This window comes from Pan paniscus, chromosome 1 (assembly GCF_029289425.2).
Source record: "Pan paniscus chromosome 1, NHGRI_mPanPan1-v2.0_pri, whole genome shotgun sequence".
Taxonomy (NCBI): Eukaryota; Metazoa; Chordata; class Mammalia; order Primates; family Hominidae; genus Pan; species Pan paniscus.
The window spans coordinates 198999964-199021467 of record NC_073249.2 but is presented as its reverse complement, the minus strand read 5'-3'; the positions used below and the strand labels follow the sequence as shown (position 1 = coordinate 199021467).

Genomic DNA, 21504 nt, shown 5'->3' with positions numbered 1-21504 from the left:
AAGTGATCCGCCCGCCTCAGCCTCCGAAAGTGCTGGGATTACAGACGTGAGCCATCGCGCACGGCTTAGTCCCAAGATTTTAGAGCCAAGAAGCGTTTGCAGGAGGACGTAGGGAAAGACTGACTCCCCCCCTACAAAGCCCCTTTTCCTTTGACACCTCCTGGCCAAGGAAAACCCTGACCACTGGAGACTTCCAGAGACGGCCAACTCGCACAAACGCTGAAAAAAAAAATCCCCAAAGCTCCTCTGTCCCCACTAGAGGCACCGCCCCCCGTACGGGCGTGCGTGAGCGTGCGTACGCACAGGCTGCTGGGATGCCGCTTTTCCCGTCTCGGTCTTCCAGTTTCCCGTCGTGCTTCGGGCGCGCCAAATGGGAGGGGGAGACGCAAGATGGCGGCAGCCGCGAACTCCGGCTCTAGCCTCCCGCTGTTCGACTGCCCAACCTGGTGAGTGGCGGGGCGGCCAGGGCTAGAGTGGCCCGGCCGGAGCTATCCTGGGCTGGAAGGGCGGCTCTTTTTTTACTTTTCTGCTGCGAGCCGAACGGCTCAGAAACCCTGGAATGGTTGAGGAAAAACTGTTTGCTGCACCGGGCCGGGCGACGTGTTGAAGAACCGAGAGCCTGGAGCCCAGGCCCAGGAACTGAAGAAACCCGGGGTTGGGGGCTCAAAGGCGCTCACTTAGGCAGCCCCTTTGAGCGATTAGCCAGTTGCCGGAGCGCTTCGAGGCCTTGGCCCGAACTTACGCCCAACTCTTGACTGAGTGCCTGGTGCTCTCGTGGAGCATCGCATCTGGCCCCTTCCTGTACGTCCCGAGCGCGCTCGAGCCAGCCCCGGCCCCAACCCTACCTCCAAGCCCGGCATCCCTCTGTGGTTGCTGCATCCCTCGTGCGGCACTTGTCTGTCTGCCACAGAGAACACGAGGGTAGGTTAGCGCCATCCCTGCCCTCAGGGAGCTCCCAGTCTGTGGCACTAGTAGGCATTAGTAATGGTTGGCATGAACCCTTTTTATCCCTTCGAAAGTTCTTGGGAATAATGAAATAATTTAATTTGGTCTTTGAGTAGGGTACAAGTTGAATAAATATGAATTATCTTACAAGGAAACGCTTCTGAATGAAGAGTTTTTTTCTGCTGTAGCTCATCGCATTGTATTGTTTGTTGCTTGTCTCTGTCTCCCGTTGTATTGCCATCCTCAAGGGCAAAGACTGCATCTTTGTATTCCCAGCTCCTAGGCCTGAGTCAGGCACATAGTAGGAATTCAGAAAGTATGTTTTGGATGTAACATTCCTCCTTTTTCCTGGACAAAATGGCCTTTTGTCCGGTGCATTGTCCTTTCCATAGAGGAGGGGTTGGGGCAGGATTGTGAGATGACTGTGTTGCATCTTCAGTTAGCTAGACAAGGATACGTTTTTTCATGTGCAAATCTAAAGGTTCTAGTGAGGTGGTTCTTTTTTCTAACTTCAAATTAGCAAACCCAAAAAGCAAGCAAATGTGTGGCTATTTTCTGGATCGCTTTGCACTTTTGTAATAGTTGCTTCAGTCTACAAATTCTGTATCCATTTTGATCCCTCGCTGTATTGATTTCAAATTTGGGCCGAGACAGCAAACATAGTTAGAAAGCACTGTTTTTGAGATCACCTACCCTTTCCTTAGGATCTGGTAGGTACCAGGCACCGTTAGGTGCTTTGACATATGTGAGTCTCCCTTGAATGGTATGGCTGTAGGATATATAGGAAACGTCCCCTAATCATGCTGTTGTAGAAAGACCTGTTTCAAGGGTAACATATTCATTTGGTACCTGGTTTCATGGGGCATGATTTTGAATTGCCCTAGTTCCCTAATTATGCACCTCTGATTTGGTTTCAGAGCTCAGGACAGTACTCTTTGCTTACTCTGTGATGAGACTAATCTTGATCAGCCCCAAACAGCAACTAATTTATTCGATCTTTATATGATATTGGAGTAGGGGTAGATTTCAGATTCAAACTCCAGGTGACTAGACCACCCCAGCTATCGTACTTGCACTCTGTATGCAGTTCTTTCTCTGAGGTGAAGATCCAGTGTTAAAATATAGGTTTCTTGGTGCTGCTCTAAATACAGATCTACTAAAATCTGTTGCAGAGCAATTGAATCACTAGGGAAGTAAGTGTCAAACGTAGAATGGAGCTGTAATAACAGTGAAGTGGATGACATTTCTGCTTGAACATGAACTAATTATAGGCTGGTAGGAGAGCTGCAGTGTTGAATGGGACAATGGTTGTAAATAGCATTTATAAACTCATCCTGAAAATGCTTTTTTCTATTTTTATTTTTCAGGGCAGGTAAGCCCCCTCCCGGTTTACATCTGGATGTAGTCAAAGGAGACAAACTAATTGAGGTATGGAAATACATGTCTTACTTTTTTGCCCACCACACTAAAGATTTTTGCCAGTGACTCACTTTTCCACCCCCTCTCCTGTGCTTTGTTTTCCAGCAATGCTACTTTCTTTCATCCTGATTTTTTTTTCTGTTAAAAGCACATGGTGACATCACACATTTAAAGCTTATGTCTACCACAGACACTCAATTTTTTGTGACTTCTCTCAAATGAAGGGTTTTAATAGGTCATGGGTCCTGTGGGCCCCAGTCAAACTGGAAGCCCTGTTAGTTTGGTTAATTCCCTCTCCCTGAGTACATGGAGTTGTGTAAACCGTGCAAGGTATGCAGTAACTGAAGAAAGTGAATGATATATATTGAGTTTAACTTCTAAGTTAATTTTAAGAGATTCAAGCCCAACTCCTTATAAGAAGTATGGTAAACTAAGACATTTACTCAAAAAGATAATGGAATTGTGGTGAAATTCATTAATTGATTCTTTCAAAACATGTATTGAGTGTTTACTATGTGCCAGTTACTGTGCTTGGCATACAGATTGCAGCAGTAAGCAAAACCAACATGATTTCTCTCCTCAAATCATCCAGTGGGAGAGACAGAATCACACCAAAAAATTACATAATTATACTTGAATTAAGTACTATAAAAGTTTAGCAGAATTCCAGCTTTTATACAAGCCTCTAGAGAGAACACCACATAGGAGTTCAAGAGAACATGAGTTTTTATTAGCTATTAGTTTGCGTAAATTTTTTATAATCCTTACGGTATTATTTATTTACCAAGAGATGGATATTAAGCCCACTATGACCATGTAGCTGTGAGTCTCCCTGTATTAGACCAATTTTATATTTGCTTGCTCAGCTAGAATTTAGGTTCAAGGCCCCATTGTTGAATGCAGTTTTTTCATTGTGGTTTTTTGGTATTTAATAAAAATGTTGCAGTTCCATGGTTGCTAGATTGAAAAGCTATCTGAGATCTTTTGAAGGTTACTCTGTAAATATATTGTTGTCACTTTTGAGATGTTGTAGAGATAACCAGGTATTTTGCAAAGTATTAAGGCATGCACGAGTTTTAATGATTTCTCCTGTTATGAATACGTCATGGACTCAGCCAGTCACAGAGAGCCCCTTTGTCATGGGTTCTTCTCTCTTAAAGATTTAAAACCTCAAGATTATTCAAAGAAATAATTTAGCTAAAATATCTGTAAAACCTTTTTTGCTATAGATTGTTCCACAGTTACAAAATATTTGTTGCTAAATAGCACAAAGCTTGAAGACATATAGGGATCTGTTTTATTACTAGAATTTAGCAAATCTTTAGTTTGCAACAGGAAGAAACAGACAGGGTTGCCTAGTCTTAATGATAACATCACATTCCTTTGTGGAATAATTGGTATTACGTTTTCAAAACACTCTAACTTGCCAGACACTCCTCTGATCATTGGTGTCTATTAGCTGATAACGTTCTCTTTCGATGTTGTTAAGTGTGCTGAGTTGCCACAAAGTTGTCAAGTTACAATCCTTAGACATCACTGTATTCTTGAGAGGCGTAGACCTGAGATGTGCTTATTTTTAGATTTAAACTTGATCAGCACTTGATACTAACCGAGCTGTCTATATCCTAGCCTTGTGACAAAGGCTTGTGATGTGTTGTGATAGCTGGGTTTAAGAAGTGCAATATTAAAACAAAAGCCATGAGTCTTTTAAGCCCAGTGTGTAAAGATACACTCTGAGTTATAACTCAGAGGCACAACTGGATAGCGGTACTGGCCATAGCTAGTCAAGAAGCTACGGCTTTAGTGACTGTTGAAAGCCAGTGCATTATTTCATTCACTTGGACAGAAGCAGCACATTGTTCAACATCTAACACATTTCCTTGGTTCTAAGACATACTGTTTTCTGTTAAAATTCCATACATTTTGGCCAGGCGCGGTGGCGGCTCGCACCTGGCCTCCCACCACTTTGGGAGGCCGAGGCGGGCAGATCACCTGAGGTCAGGAGTTCAAGACCAGGCTGGCCAGCATGGCAAAACCCCGTCTCTACTAAAAGTAAAAAAATTAGCCAGGTGCAGTGGCACACGCCTATAATCCCAGCTACTTGGGAGGCTGAGGCAGGAGAATCGCTTGAACCCAGGAGGCAGAGTTTGCAGTGAGTGGAGATTGCACCACTGCACTGCAGCCTGGGCAACAAAGCAAGACTCCATCTCAAAAAAAAAATTCATTAATTTTAACATTTCTGTAATTGGGGTGCCTTTAATACTGAATGTGTACATTTAATTTGGAGGCCCTCTTTTTTTTTCCTCTCAAAGAAATCCCTAAATCTCTAGTATGTCTTTTGGCACCCTAGATTCATAGAAATTTAGTCATTGTTATTTTAGAACCCAAGAGCTGGTGGTCTTTCATGTTCGTTCAGCACAATCTGTGAGCACTGTGGTTAGCAAATTTAAGTTTGTGACAGCATAATCCATGTGCACATAAATATGAATGAGAAGTGCAATGAGATTCAGCCCAAATAGCTATTACCTAGAGAGAACAAGTTGTTGAAATTTCTGGGCTCTCTCTTAATCCTGAAATAATGTCTTATTTTTAACTCAAGTCTTAAAAACCTTGGGTCAAAGCAGACATGAAGGTGACTGACTGAGCTGTCAGGCTGTTGTTGAATCTTGGTTCTCCATAGTAGTGTGGGCCCAGAACAAGCTCTTCCAGCAGCAGATGGGCACTGCCAGATAGGGTTTCCCAGAGGTGACCCACATATCCAAGCTAGCCTGAATTAATTGAACCTTAAGGCTGAGCTTGAAAGAAACTGGCTAAGTGATTGTTTAAGGAAAAGAGTGTGACCCACAGTACTTATTCTCTCCTTAAAATATTCCTTGCCATATGGTGCATTTTTTGATGTAACTAGAATGAAGAAAATATATAATGTGGTTAAAACAGCTTAGACTCTGAAGCCAGACAAATCTGAATTTCTAACCCGGCCCACAAGTATCTAACTGTGTGAACTTGAGTATGTTAATTTCTTTATGCCTCAATTTTGTCATTTATAAAAATAGGAAGAGAATAGTATTACCCACCTCATAGGGTGGTTGTGAGGATGAAATGATATAACGTAAAACTCATAGCATAGTGTGTGGCATAGAAGCGCCTAGCAGTTGTTACTGTAATCAGTGCTGAAAGTGTGCTTGCATGAGGTGTAACTTTTGGTTTTGTAAGGGGAGAATAGTAGCCCATTGTGAGTTAAAGGACTTAGCCAGGAATGAAATATAAGCTTCTTGATTCCCAGCCGGGTACTAACTTGACTATACTCTACTCAGCTTTATGCTATATTTTCTCAGGGATTTTAGGAGTATAGTGTGAAATGTGAACTAGAGTTTAATGAGACCTCATGTTTAAAGGAAAAACACAACATACCCAAATGAGAGTTATTCCTCAAGTGCTCCCACTAGATTACTAGACCACTAGCACTGGAAGAAGCTTTAGCAATAATTCATCTAGAGTCCTTCATCTATAACAGTCCAGTTTATAACTGATCTGTGGCAAAGGCTTTACTGATCCAGGATTAAAAGAAATATAAGGACAGGTATAGCAAGTTTTTTATTTTTATTTTTTTGTTTGTTTTTGTTTTCGAGATAGAGTCTTGCTCTGTCGCCCAGGCTGGAGTGCAGTGGCCGATCTCAGCTCACTGCAAGCTCTGCCTCCTGGGCTCATGCCATTCTCCTGCCTCAGCCTCCCGAGTAGCTGGGACTACAGGCACCTGCCACCACGCCCGGCTAATTTCTTTTTTGTATTTTTAGTAGAGACGGGGTTTCACTGTGTTAGCCAGGATGGTTTTGATCTCCTGACCTTGTGATCTGCCTGCCTCGGCCTCCCAAAGTGCTGGGATTACAGGTGTGAGCCACTGCACCCCGCCAGCAAGTTTTTTATAAAGCTAAATTTAGCTCAGGTCTAGCACGGTGGCTAACACCGGTAATCCCAGCACTTTGGGAGGTTGAGGCTGGCCATTCACCTGAGGTCAGGAGTTCGAGACCAGCCTGGGCAACATGGTGAAACTTGTTTGTTTTGAGACTGTCTCAAAAACAAACAAAAATACTTTGGGACTATGGCAGCATGATTAGAATAGAAATAGGTGTTTACACTTAATTCCTTTCCCAAATATACATTTGAATGTTTATTTTCTGAGAAGCAATCTTATTACAATTTTTTTCGGTTTCACTAGGCTAAAAGCAATCTTGTTACTTTATAGACATGCATTGTGCTTCTTGTTTCCTAATTGATCTAAAATTAAGATCCAGCAGAACCTTTTTTCAGAAGACAGCCACTCTTCATACAATTGTTGATCTCAGGCCAGGCACGGTGGCTCACCCCTGTAATCCCAGCACTTTGGGAGTCCGAGGTGGGTGGATCATGAGGTCAGGAGATCAAGACCATCCTGGCTAACACGGTGAAACCCTGTCTCTTCTAAAAATACAAAAAATTAGCTGGGCGTGGTGGCACACGCCTGTAGTCCCAGCTACTGGGGAGGCTGAGGCAGGAGAATGGTTTGAACCCGGGAGGCAGAGCTTGTAGTGAGCCGAGATCACGCCACTGCACTCCAGCCTGGGTGACAGAGACTCGTCTCAAAAAAAAAAAAAAAAGAATTGTTACTGTCTTGAGGGCAGGCCACTTATATCTAATAGAATTAAGAAAAGTTGGGCCGGGCGCAGCGGGTGGCTCACGCTTGTAATCCCAGCACTTTGGGAGGCTGAGGAGGGCAGATCACGAGGTCAGGAGAACGAAACCATCCTGGCTAACACGGTGAAACCCTACCAAAAATACAAAAAATTAGCTGGGCGTGGTGGCGGGCGCCTGTAATCCCAGCTACTTGGGAGGCTGAGACAGGAGAATCTCTTGAACACGGGAGGCGGAGGTTGCAGTGAGCCGAGATCGCACCACTGCACTCCAGACTGGGCGACAGAGCGAGACTTAGTCTCAAAAAAAAAAAAAAGAAGTTGGCCAGCCGTGGTGGCTCACACCTGTAATCCCAGCACTTTAGGAGGCTGAGGTGGGCAGATCATGAGGTCAGGAGTTCAAGACCAACCTGGCCAGTATGATGAAACCCTGTCTTTACTAAAAAGTACAAAAAGTAGGCCGGGCTCGGTGGCTCACGCCTGTAATCCCAGCACTTTGGGAGGCCGAGATGGGCGGATCATAAGGTCAGGAGTTCGAGACCAGCCTGGCCAACATGGTAAAACCCCGTCTCTACTAAAGATACAAAAAATTAGCCGGGCATGGTGGTGCGTGCCTGTAATCCCAGCTACTTGGGAGGCTGAGGCAGGAGAATTGCTTGAATGCAGGAGGTGGAGGTTGCAGTGAGCCAAGATTGCACCATTGCACTCCAACCTGGGTGACAGTGTGGGACTCCGTCTCAAAAAAAAAAAAAAAAAAATTAGCTGAATGTGGTGGTGCACGCCTGTAGTCCCAGCTCCTCAGGAGGCTGAGGCAGGAGAATTGTTTGAACCCAGGAGGCGGAGGTTGCAGTGAGCCAAGATCATGCAACTGTACTCCAGCCTGGGCAACAGAGCGAGACTCCATCTCAGAAACAAAAAAGAGAAAGAAAAGTTATTTTCATACCAACACTAGACAAACACTACATTGAGGAGATGAATTACCATCCATTCTCCAAAAAATGTTATTTTAGTAAATTATTCTGAGTACTTTATGTTGAAGAATAATGGGAGATATTTTTTTCTCCTTGGAAAGGATTTATTTTTCTTTTTTTGATGCAAGGAGATGGAGTTTTTACTCAATCTAATGGAAAGGAATTTTATCTACTCAAGATTCTCTATTTGGGAGAGTTTTTGGTAAATGCTGTTGAAACAAGATTTAAGTAATATTTAATTTAATATTTATTTAGAAACTGATTATTGATGAGAAGAAGTATTACTTATTTGGGAGAAACCCCGATTTGTGTGACTTTACCATTGACCACCAGTCTTGCTCTCGGGTCCATGCTGCACTTGTCTACCACAAGCATCTGAAGAGAGTTTTCCTGATAGATCTCAACAGTAGTAAGTAACTCCCTCCCAATTCACATGTTACCTTTAGGCAGTATGAAAATACTCTTTGGGTTCTTTAGTTTGGAAATTACGTTTTATGGAAAAAGTTAATGTTTGGTTTTTAAATCCACCCTTCTCTATTTCTGTGATTTTTCTATTTTCCTGAGATAATTGCTAACTGACTGTGGAGAGAAGAGGGGTTTGGGGAGCACTGTCCTGGAGGAATCAATAAGCAAACATAAGCTGGATGTGGGGGCTCACATCTGTAGCTACTCAGGAAGCTGAGGCGGGAGGATCACTTGAGCCCAGGAGTTCAAGACTGCAGTGAGCTATGATCACACCACTGCACTCCAGTCCAGGTGACAGAACAAGACCCCATTTCTTAAAAACAAACAAACAAACAAAAAAGAGCTTGGTGCAGTGGCTCACTCCTGTAATCCCAGCACTTTGGGAGGCCGAGGTGGGCGAATCATTTGAGGCCAGGAGTTTGAGACCAGCCTGGCCAATATGGTGAAACCTCGCCTCTACCAAAAATACAAAAATTAGCTGGGTGTGGCCGCGGGCGCCTGTAATTCCAGCTTCTCGGGAGGCTGAGGCAGGAGAATCGCTTGAACCCAGGAGTGGAAGGATTCAGTGAGCTGAGATGGTGCCACTGCACTCTAGCCTGGGCAACACAGCAAGATTCTGTCTCAAAAAAATAAAGACAAGGAAAAAGGCACCCAGGAACTAGGGACCATGTGTGTTCAAGTGTTTATAGGACCATAATAAATTGTGATTCTGTTTCAGCAGAAGCCATGATTAGCTCCATTGATGTAATAGAGCAGCAATATAGGGCATTTTAAGAATGATTGTCTTGAGGAAAATTTCATTATTCTGGTTCTTTATCCCATCTCTGTTTTGCTTTGACTATGAATAATACCAGTTTTAATTCCATAAGCAAGGCCAGGCATGGTGACTCACACCTGTAATCCCAGCACTTTGGGAGGCCGATGTCAGTGAATCTCTCAAGCCCAGGAGTTCAAGACCAGCATGAGCAATGTAATGAGACCCGCGTCTCTACAAAAAAATATAAAAAGTAGCCCTGTATTGTGGAGTGCGCTATGGTCCCAGCTGCTTGGGAGGCTTAAGTGGGAGGATCATTTGGGCCCAGGAGGTGGAGGTTGCAGCGAGCCATTATCGCATGACTGTACTCCAGTCTGGGTGACGAAGCAAGCTGTACCTCAAAAAAATAAAAATAAAATACTCCATAAGTATTAATTAATTGAAGTATCCATAAGCATACACCAATTAATAAGAGTTTAAACTTCGCCTAAGATAATCCACAGAAATGCAATTGAGATTTAACTGCATGGGGCCCTGAAGTTTGTTCATTTTGCCCATGTGTGAATACAGTGTAAAATGTAAAGGGTCCTGCTTCCTGGGCATATCATGTTGGACTCCACCACTCTCCTACTACCATACGCAGAAACATACACTCACACATCACCCTAATCTGCTTATATAAGGGTCTTGGAGAGCTTTGTCTCGCAAATACTTATCTTTTCTCTCCCATTTTATAACATGCAGAATGCCAACAGGGGAAAATATTCAGAATCTGTAGTAGGATTTTGGCTTGCTTTGGCATTGATATTGCACCTGTTTCAGCCAAGCTCTTTCTTGTCCTGGGGAAAACCTAAGCATAACTGCCACCAGGCCAGCAATTTCTATATTCTTTTGACTTGGAGCTGGAGAGGGAAAACTACAGTGATGTCCAGCTCCTGCTTTGGGAGGCGTGGCTTCTGCTGGGTTGGAGCCATTCTTATTTGACCCAGAATGGAGCCAAGCCTGTATGGCAGCAGAGAACGGGCAGTGGTATTTGTTATCTGGGGGAACAACAGGTCTGAGGATATAAGAAACCCACCGAGGAGATTCAAGGCTCAGTGAGGGAGTTTCCTTCTCACTGTAACACATGATGGATGTGGTGGACCCAGTGCCATTTTCATTTTTTAAAAAGCTGGAGTTTCTGACCATGATCCTGACTATGGCATTTTTTAAATAAATTAAAAACAGACAAAAAAGCAAAACTGATGTGCTGGGGGGAAGCTGACCTGATAAGAGAGTTGGCGATGATACTCTTCCTTCTAAAACTCAGGTTGTTTTTGTTTTCCCCCTTACGTTCCTGATTTGGTTATTCCCAGCACACGGCACTTTCTTGGGTCACATTCGGTTGGAACCTCACAAGCCTCAGCAAATTCCCATCGATTCCACGGTCTCATTTGGCGCATCCACAAGGGCATACACTCTGCGCGAGAAGCCTCAGACATTGCCATCGGCTGTGAAAGGAGATGAGAAGATGGGTGGAGAGGATGATGAACTCAAGGGCTTACTGGGGCTTCCAGAGGAGGAAACTGAGCTTGATGTAATTCCCTGTTTGTGTCATTGTTTTGTCTTTGGGGACCTTGGTTTTTGGAGTATATAGCTGTTCTATGTAGCTGGAAATGCCAGTGACTTAGCAGCAGGGGGTTCTCTTGAGTCCAGTAATGGGCCTTTGGCAATCTGGTGTGGCCAGCTGTGACAGCTCTCGGAGAGCCACATTGTATGGATTTGGTTGTGTATCACCAGGCCTAACAAGGAGGCTGAGTCCCAGCCACTAGTCTCCTTGAGCTGTTTTGTGCACCTTCACTGGCTGTTAGAAGCTAAGACTGGAAGCTACATTTCTCTGTCCCTTGACTGCTTAGAGCTAATGCTGTCCAATATGGTAGCCACTAACAATATATCAAGTATTATGTAGTCACATATGGCTAGTGGCTGCTATGTTGGCTAGTGCAAAGAGAGAATGTTTTCATCCTCACAGAAAGTTCTGTCAGACAGCACTGGCTTAGAGAGACTGACATTTTCATTCATTCATGTAGCTTTTTTTGGTGCTATCTGAACAGCCCAGGAATCTTCTGAATAGAGCCAGACTGCTTTTGTTCTTCCATGGGCCTCGCTGTCCTGAGGGCCATGAATTTTATAAGATTTAATTTGAAGGTGCTAGAAGTTTTCCTTTTTTGAAGCTGACCCCAGTAGTTTGGTGTGGCTATAGTCCTTTACATAGCTGTCACTGCACTGGTGTGATTGGTCTGTTCAAATAGACCAAATGCAATCATGTCCTTAACCACCCACCTGCATTTACTATTCCTGTACACCAAGGCAGTTTCCTGGCTCTTAGGAAGAAAAGCACGATTGAAATTGTACAATTTAGGCCGGGCACAGTGGCTCATGTTTGTAACCCCAGCACTTCGGGAGGCCGAGGTGGGCGGATCACCTGAGGTCAGGAGTTCGAGACCAGCCTGGCCAACATGGAGAAACCCCATCTCTACTAAAAATACAAAAAATTAGCTGGGTGTGGTGGTGCATGCCTGTAATCCCAGCTACTCAGGAGGCTGAGGCAGGAGAGTCACTTGAACCCGGGAGGTGGAGGTTGTGGTGAGCCAAGATCGCGCAGTTGCACTCCAGCCTGGGCAACAAGAGCGAAACTCCGTCTCAAAAAAAAAAAAAAAAAAGAGAAATTGTACAATTAAGAAGTCGTTTTGTTTTGAAGAAGTGGCTTCATAGCCAGGGACCTTGCTGTTGCCCATTTCCCCTTTAGGCCACCTTATCCAGGCTGCTGCTATACTTCCATGGCTTTTAGTTCAGTATGTTAGGTACTCCCTGGATCTTCATTCTTAAGACATTTAGAATATCTCAAACTTGTGGTTTGTACCAGAAAGGAATAATTTCAGTGGATTGGGAAGAGGCAAGCAACTGAGCTAAGGCCAAGTTAATTATTGAGATAGTTATGAATAGAATTGGGGCCAGACACAGGATGGGGCATGACAAAATATTAACGCCAAAAATTAAGTGCACTAGCAGTGTCCTTAATTTTGAAGGAGAAAGCTACTAGGAAGGAAGCAGCCAGTTGTCCTTTTTCATCTCAATTTTGTTACTTAAAAACAATTCTTGGCATTTCTTCCAGCCACATTTCCTTTTAATTCTCAGCTTATTGTGGGCATGAAGACATGATAGCCTTTCTTCAGCAACAACAAAAAACACAACTCAAGGATATTTGCACAGATGACCTGTTGTCAGCTCAAGGCCCTTTACCTCTTAAATATCACTGCCCCGCTAGTCAATGAGGATGTTCCACATTCTTTCTAATGAGACTTGAGACTTGTTAGTATTCGTAGTCTCGGGACAGTATGAATCTTCTCTAAATGCAGAAGCGTCTCAACTCCCTTTGGAGGTCAAGATTAGCCCCTCATGCCTTCCTGACCTTTATTTAGTATGATTTTCTCCATCAGATTCCCTTTGTACTGACTCCTGTCTTTTCTGTATGAACCCTGGCCTAGAACCTAACAGAGTTCAACACTGCCCACAACAAGCGGATTTCTACCCTTACCATTGAGGAGGGAAATCTGGACATTCAAAGACCAAAGAGGAAGAGGAAGAACTCACGGGTGACATTCAGTGAGGATGATGAGATCATCAACCCAGGTGAGGTATCTTGCTAGTTTATTCTGATGAAAAAGCTGTGGTTGGCCCGGGCGCGGTGGCTCACGCCTGTAGTCCTAGCAATTTGGGAGGCCGAGGAGGGTGGATCACTTAAGGTCAAGAGTTCAAGACTAGCCTGGCCAACAAGGTGAAACCCCATCTCTATTAAAAAAAAAAATACAAAAATTAGCTGGGCATGGTGGTGCTCGCCTGTAGTCCCAGCTACTTGGGAGGTTAAGGCAGGAGAATTGCTTGAACCCAGGAGGCAGAAGCTGCAGTGAGCCGGGATTGCGCCATTGCACTCCTGCCTAGGTGACAAAAAAAAAGAAAGAAAAAGCTGTGGTTGGTCAGGCATAGTGGCTCATGCCTATAATCCCAGCACTTTGGAAGGTTGAAGTTGGTGGATTGCTTGAGGCCAGGATTTCAAGACCAGGGTGGCCAACATGGCAGAACCCTGTCTCTACAAAAAATACAAAAATCAGCCAGGCATGGTGGCACACACCTGCAGTCCCAGCTACTCGGGAAGCTGAGGCAGGAGAATCGCTTAAACCTGGGAGGCAGAGGTTGCAGTGAGCCGAGATTGTGCCACTGCACTCCCACCTGGGTGACAGAGTGAGACTGTCTCCAAAAAAGAGTTTCCAGGGTTGGACCTAGAAATTTATATATTTTTTAATTTTTCTTTTTTGTGCGTGTGTGAGACACGATCTCATTCTGTCGCCCAGGCTAGAGTGCAGTGGCACAGTCACGGCTCACTACAGCCTTGACCACCCAGGCTCAGGTGATCCTCCCACCTCAACCTCCTGAGTATCTGGGACAACAGGTGCACGTCACCACGCTCAGCTAATTGTCATATGTTTTGTAGAAATGGGGTTTCATCATGTTGCCCAGGCTGGTCTTGACCTCCTGGGCTTAAGCGATCCTCCTGCCTCAGTCTCCCAAAGCACTGGGATTACAGGCATGAGTCCCCATGCCTGGCTGAAATTTTTATTTTTTATTTTTTATTTTTATTTATTTATTTTTTGAGACGGAGTCTCATTCTGTCACCCAGGCTGGAGTGCAGTGACGCAACTTCGGCTCATGCAACCTCTGCCTCCTGGGTTCAAGTGATTCTCCTGCCTCAGCCTCCCAAGTAGCTGGGATTATAGGCTTCTGCCACCACACCTGGCTAATTTTTTTGTATTTTTAGTAGAGACGGGGTTTCACCATGTTGGCCAGGCTGGTTTTGAACTCCTGACCTCAGGTGATCTGCCCTCAACCTCCCAAAGTGCTAGGATTACAGGCGTGAGCTACCGCGCCCAGCCCAAAATTTATATTTTTTAATGAGCTCCTGTTTGTACAACAGCCAGCAATTTGGGAACCACTGGACTAGACAAATTTCTTTCTTTTTTTTTTTTTTGAGACAGAGTCTCGCTCTGTCGCCCAGGCTGGAGTGCTGGAGTGCAGTGGCACGATCTCAGTTCACTGCAACCTCCGCCTCCTGGGTTCACGCCATTCTCCTGCCTCAGCCTCCCGAGTAGCTGGGACTACAGGTGCCAGCCACCATGCCCGACTAATTTTTTTTTTTTTTTTTGTATTTTCTTTAGTAGAGACGGGGTTTCACCGTGTTAGGCAGGATGGTCTCGATCTCCTGCCCTCGTGATCCGCCTGCCTTGGCCTCCCAAAGTGCTGGGATTACAGGCGTGAGCCACCATGCCCGGACTGACAAATTTCTTAAGTCTCTTTCAGGAGCGAGGATCTGATCAGACTGTTTTTCTCACTGAAAATTAGTGCCCTCGGCCGGGCACGGTGGCTCACCCCTATAATCCCAGCACTTTGGGAGGCCGAGGTGGGCGGATCACGAGGTCAGGAGATCAAGACCATGCTGGCTAACACGGTGAAACCCCATCTCTACTAAAAATACAAAAAATTAGCTGGGTGTGGTGGCGGGCGCATGTAGTCCCAGCTACTTGGGAGGCTGAGGCAGGAGAATGGCGTGAACCTGGGAAGCGGAGCTTGCAGTGAGCCGAGATGGTGCCACTGCACTCCAGCCTGGGCGACAGAGCAAGACTCCGTTTCAAAAAAAAAAAAGAAAGAAAGAAAATTAGTGCCCTCGAGCTTTCTTAGGGAAATGTGTTCAGGCAGTATAGCATAGTGGTTAAAAGCACAGGCTCTGAAACCAGAGGGGCCATGAGAGAAGTTTGGGATACCTTTTTAGAGACATTGTCTCTTTCTTAATCAGCTTGGATATTTTTGTCCTTTCTCGTCTATATAGAAGCCATTTGTTCATTGAGCATAGATTGATGGTGAATATAATACCAGAGTGTCCTCTTTAAAGACATGGATCCTAATATGTGAAAATCCAGACTTAAAGCAAATAAACCAGGGGCTAATTATAATTACTCAAATTAAATAGTGATTCTTTGTTTTCCAAAGGGATTTCTGGGAGTTTTTCTTTCTTTCTTTCTTTCTTTCTTTCTTTTTTTTTTTTTTTTGAGACGGAGTCTCCTTCTGTCGCCCAGGCTGGAGTGCAGTGGCGCGATCTCGGCTCACTGCAAGCTCCACCTCCCGGGTTCACGCCATTCTCCTGCCTCAGCGTCCCGAGTAGCTGGGACTACAGGTGCACGCCACCACACCCGGCTAATTTTTTGTATTTTTTAGTAGAGACGGAGTTTCACCATGTTAGCCAGGATGGTGTCGACCTCCTGACCTCATGATCTGCCCACCTCGGCCTCCCAAAGTGCTGGGATTCCAGGCGTGAGCCACCGCGCCCGGCCAGGAGTGTTTCTTTCAATAACAAGCAACCTCATTGAAAATAAGATGACAACATCTGTTAGGGAAATGATTCCTTCTCTATCACTATATTAAGTTAACTGGGGCTTGGAGTAGTTTTCTCTAGTAGTGGTACATAAGTTGGTGCCTCTGCCTGTTTCCAGTCACATTCAACCTTCAGTGAGAAAACTCCACCATCCTTGGTGATCCAGCCCAGTCATCCCCTCTGTGCTCCAGAAACACTGTTGTGCACTTCTCTTGAAGCACCTCTGTGTTGTAGCCTATCTGGCTCTGTGACTGTGAATTCAAGGGTGGGACAGTATCTTGCTCTTCATTTCCTGTGTAGACGGGGGCATCAGAGCCTTTAGTGCAAGTCTTGCTTATATACAGTTCAGGCCGTTCAAGTCAAAAGGCCAGGTTCAGTTTGAAGCCCTGGCTTTGAAACCAAAATCCGTTTTTTTGCTAATAAGCAGGCATTAGCAAGGCATTTGATATGTGACCTCTTGACATGTCATTGTTTTGTCACTGATATGGAACTGATAATGTCTACTCTTCTTTTCTTTCCCCTCAAAAGAGGGAGTTATACAGAATGGGAAAGAACTTGGGGGAGGGCAGCACAGCACAGTGGTGCAGATCACAGGCCTGTTTTGAACTACTTGGACTCAAGTCCTGGCTCCTGTACTCTCCACCAGAGCAACTGGGCCAGTCACTTTGCTCCTCCAAGCCTCAGTTTGCTTTCTCATCTACTAAATGTTGATTGTGGTAGTACCTACATCACAGGGTCTTTGTGAGGATTTAGCACAATGCCCAGCACCCAGGAAGCACTCTCTGTGTTTTACAATTTTAATATGAGTTGTTGTGATGGTTTGTTTGCAGTGACTCCTGTACCCTTATTCCTCCCAGTAAAGTACCAACCCAACCCTGCCCTCTTCTCTTTTTGCAGAGGATGTGGATCCCTCAGTTGGTCGATTCAGGAACATGGTGCAAACTGCAGTGGTCCCAGTCAAGGTAGGAAGCACATGAAATGCCATACAGTCTGTGTTTTAAAACCTGCTCTTTAGGCCAGGCGCGTTGGCTTTTGCCTGTAATCCAAGCACTTTGGGAGGCTGAGGCAGGCAGATCAAGAGGGTCAAGAAATCGAGGCCAGGCACAGTGGCTCACACTTGTAATCCCAGCACTTTGGGAGGCCAAGGCAGGCAGATCACCTGAGGTCAGGAGTTCGAGACCAACCTGGCCAACATGGTGAAACCCTGTCTCTACTAAAAATACAAAAATTAGCCAGGCGTGGTGGTAGGTCTCTGTAATCCCAGCTACTCGGGAGGCTGAGGCAGGAGAATCGCTTGAACCTGGGAGGCGGAGGTTGCAGTGAGCTGAGATCGCACCATTGCACTACAGCCTGGGCAACAGAGCAAGACTCTGTCTCAAAAAAAAAAAAAAAAGAAGAGATTGAGACCATCCTGGCCAACATGTTGAAACCCTGTCTCTACTAAACATACAAAAATTAGCTGGGTGTGGTGGCGCATTCCTGTAGTCTCAGCTAATTGGGAGGTTGAGGTGGGAGAATCGCTGGAACCGGGGAGGTGGAAGTTGCAGTGAGCTGAGATGGTGCCACTGCACTCCAGCCTGGTGACAGAGCAAGACTCCATCTCAAAAAAAAAAAACCTGCTCTTTATGTGCTGTTGAGTGAGTGCTTAATTTTAAAATACATAACATGCTCCTCTCCCATTTCTCATTCTGTGGAAATGAAATCTATGTTTAGGGAATCCTGGAGTACCACAGAAAGGCTGTAGATAACTAGCCAGCTTGATGTTTCATGTAAATAATGTGCAATGTGAATCTGTAAATTCATTTTCCAGAGGGGTGCAGAGAGAGGCCCACCTTCTTTTGGCCTTTCTCTTCGGACTCAAAGTAAGCTATTAGGTGGAGGAGATGCATTATTGCAATACCACACAGTTTGCCATGCCTTTATTTTATGAGTGGCAATGGCACAGATAGGAATGTCAGCCCAGGTGTGGATTAAGTTTAAAGATAAGTATGTTGGCTGGGTGCGGTGGCTCACGCCTGTAATCCCAGCACTTTGGGAGGCCGAGGTGGGCAGATTACAAGGTCAGGAGATCGAGACCATCCTGGTGAACATGGTGAAACCCCGTCTCTACTGAAAATACAAAAAAAAATTAGTTGGGCGTGGTGGTGGGCGCCTATAGTCCCAGCTACTCAGGAGGCTGAGGCAGGAGAATGGCGTGAACCCGGGGGGCAGAGCTTGCAGTGAGCCGAGATCACACCACTGCACTCCAGCCTGGTCGTCAGCGAGACTCCATCTAAATAAAAAAGATTGTATGTTGAAGAACCAAGGGGTAGAAGTTACAGAGATGCTCCGATCGTTCAGCATGTGGAAGAACTATCAGATAGCTAGAACTGTCCAAACAGCAACAAACTTCCCCTTAAGAGTAGTGAGATCCCTGTTAATATTCAGAAGGTGATTAGAAAATGCTGGTTAGAGATGATATAGAAAGTTTTACTTTTTATAAAAAAAAAATCTCTAAAATATATTAGACTAAGTAAGATCTGTCAGAGTTCCTGCTTAGACTTTGTTTAATCCAAAAGGAGTATAGGAGTGAGCAGGATGTTTCATGAGCTTTAGTCTAGTATGGAAAAGTAGATGTTTTTCTGTGGGACTCCATAATGCCCCTTGAGCTTTTTCTTTTGTTTGTTATTCCTTTGGAATGTTTTCTTGTCATTAAAGTACAAAATCAACAGGTGTATAGTTTTATGTCAATTTTATTGCAGTATAATTTACATATAATAAAATCTACATATTTACGTGTATAGTTTTGGCAAATATATGTGTAACCACCACCATAATCAAGATAGAGAAGATTTCTCTCACTCCAAAAAGTTGCCTCGTAGCCCTTTGCAGCAGCCCACTCCCAGGCCCAGGCAGCCAGTAAATATTTTCTTCACTGTAGATTGGTTTTGCTCTCAGATTAATGTTTAAAAATTGGACACCAGGTCGGGTGTGCTGGCTCACGCCTGTAATCCCAGCACTTTGGGAGGCCGAGGCGGGCTGATCACCTGAGGTCCGGAGTTCAAGACCAGCCTGACCAACATGGAGAAACCCTGTCTCTACTAAAAATGCAAAATTAGCCAGGCGTGGTGGTGCATGCCTGTAATCCCAGCTACTCCGGAGGCTGAGGCAGGAGAATGGCTTGAACCCAGGAGGCAGAAGTTGGTGTGAGCTGAGATCGAGCCATTACACTCCAGCCTGGGCAACAAGAGCGAAACTCTGTCTCAAAAAAAAAAAAAAAAAAAAAAAAATTGCACACCAAACACGGACATACCACATTTTTCCCCCTCAAAAAAGGGTAAAATATCTATTGCCATCTTTTATCATTTCCATTTCCTAAAAGGAATTTTTTTTTAATGTTTTTTATTTTTGAGACAGAGTCTTACTCTGTCACCCAGGCTGCAGTGCAGTGGCACCATCTCAGCTCATTGCAAACTCTGCCTCAAGTGATTCTTGTGCCTCAGCCTCCCGAGTAGCTGTGATTACAGGCACCTGCCACCACGCCTGGCTAGTTTTTGTATTTTTAGTAGAGATGGGGTTTTGCCATGTTGGCCAGGCTGGTCTCAGACTCCTGATCTCATGTGTTCCTCCTAAAAGGGCATTTTAATATGAAATAAGAAAGTGAGCTATGTAACTTTAGGATAAAGAATGGTCATTAAAATTGATATGTTTTACTTTATGTAAAACTCACAACACCATCCTTCTTGGCTGACGTAGGATGGTGAAAACTTTGTTATGGAGCAGTGTTTGGGAACCATCGTAGATGACTGGAAAGGTCTCTTCAAACCGTAAGATTTCAACATCATGAAATAGGTTGTCTGGAAAGGAGAACAGGCTAGAAGTTAGGAAGCTTTCCCAAAAGCCATTTTTTTAAGGCTGGAATAGAAAAAGCTAACCACTCTTGGGCCTCACCTCTTGTCTTCTCTCTCCAATCTCTCCCCTCTCCTCATCGTGAACTGTAGAAGAAGCGTGTGGAGGGCCCTGGCTCCCTGGGCCTGGAGGAATCAGGGAGCAGGCGCATGCAGAACTTTGCCTTCAGCGGAGGACTCTACGGGGGCCTGCCCCCCACACACAGTGAAGCAGGCTCCCAGCCGCATGGCATCCATGGGACAGCACTCATCGGTGGCTTGCCCATGCCATACCCAAACCTTGCCCCTGATGTGGACTTGACTCCTGTTGTGCCATCAGCAGTGAACATGAACCCTGCACCAAACCCTGCAGTCTATAACCCTGAAGCTGTAAATGAACCCAAGAAGAAGAAATATGCAAAAGAGGCTTGGCCAGGCAAGAAGCCCACACCTTCCTTGCTGATTTGATATTTTTGGTCATGGAGAAGGGTGGGGTTGGGTGGGAATGGGGTGGAAGGGTGATGGGGAGCTGATGAACTAGGGAGAAAAACTTTCCATGTGTGCGGTATCGTCTTTCAGAATGCCTCCTGGCACCCTAACCATGTAATATGACAGTTGGGGGTGGGGTTGAAATAGCCCATAAAGACCTGTCTTCACAACACTTGCAGTGTAGAGAAAGGCTTCTTATATCCTTTTCAATAGACTGCCCTGGCTCTTTCCTAGGCCTTCCACTACCTCCTTTCTTTCTCCCGCTTTCTAGGATCATTTTTATGTAAAGTCACATATCCCAGGCCCTCAGGTTGAATCCAGAGCTGTAGAGGTTACAGTAGCATCACCAGCCTTGGGGGTCCAGAGCCTAATTTATATTCACTATCCTTCCAAGTCCCGGGTAGCAGAAGGGTTGCCATAGATCTCAGTTCGATCAAAAAGAAGGCTTAGAATTCTGCAGTTAAGCTGAGGTTTAAACTAAAAAATGTTTCCTTGGGTCAGTGGTTTTGAGGTCCAGTAGTTAGGCTTTTCTCTTTTGTCCTTCCTGTTGGAATGAAAACATTTCGATTTTCCTTCATCTGTGACTGGTGCCATAGACACAGGTTTATAGTTTTAACTTACAGTATTGTTTGAAATTTACCTGTTTTTCTTGTCAAACCTGAGCACTCCTCCTGCTGAAGTTTCTTATTTAATTCCAGAGTACTGTCCTCTACTCCAAGGCATTACTTTTAAGTGTATTATGACGGCAGTTTTCAAAGGATATGACCAGTTGGGGTAATTCAAATGAAAAAGGAAAAGATTTGTTTGGAAGTAACTGGTGTCTCTAAGAGGAATTTTTAGATGTCAGTTTGGAGGCTCTTTCCCCCCTCAATTGAGAGCTCTTGTTATTTAGAGCTCCAAGACTAGACCTGGCTAACAAACATAGGAGACAAAGTTAGGAAACATTGATACAAGCTTTGTACAGAGATTTGTACATTTGTGTAATAGGCCTTTTCATGCTTTATGTGTAGCTTTTTACCTGTAACCTTTATTACATTGTAAATTAAACGTAACTTTTGTCATTTGGGTGCAGGCTGTGAATTTGTCTCTCAGTCACTGATTGCCACTGCCATCTGGAAATGTTTGCTAAAGGCACAGTCACTGGGCTTGGGAGGCAATGCTCCATCCCCATTATATTACAAATAAAGATGCCCTAAATGAGTGTGGAAATTCTAATGAGAGAATCTAGTCCCCAGACTGAAGCCTCACAAAGCAGCGTTGGTTCGGAAGTGCTTGGTGCCCTTCATCAGGAGACCTCATAACGGGAGACGGGGCTTTAGGGCGTTTGCATAAGCCCTATCACCCACCCTGCGGTTAGAGCTCTGTGCATTTGAGCCATAGCTTGGTGACACAGGAGCAAACGGAAGCTAAAGGTAAGTAAGTTTAGGAGGGATTTCAGCAAGAATTTGAATTGAAGGAATATGCC

At 44.8% G+C, this 21504-nt stretch overlaps 1 protein-coding gene and 1 non-coding gene across 2 annotated transcripts; both read left to right on the top strand.

Moving 5' to 3' along the window:
• Nucleotides 1–290: 290 nt before the first annotated feature.
• Nucleotides 291–21100, top strand: PPP1R8 (protein phosphatase 1 regulatory subunit 8). The gene is made up of 7 exons (XM_034959331.3): nt 291–446; nt 2313–2373; nt 8258–8411; nt 10577–10797; nt 12749–12893; nt 16582–16646; nt 19665–21100. The coding sequence occupies exons 1-7, from the start codon at nt 391–393 to the stop codon at nt 20016–20018; spliced, it is 1056 nt and encodes a 351-aa protein (XP_034815222.1). The 5' UTR covers nt 291–390; the 3' UTR covers nt 20019–21100.
• Nucleotides 3958–4123, top strand: LOC112438485 (small Cajal body-specific RNA 1). The gene has a single exon (XR_003026906.1). It is a non-coding gene; the product is annotated as a small Cajal body-specific RNA 1 (non-coding RNA).
• Nucleotides 21101–21504: the final 404 nt, after the last annotated feature.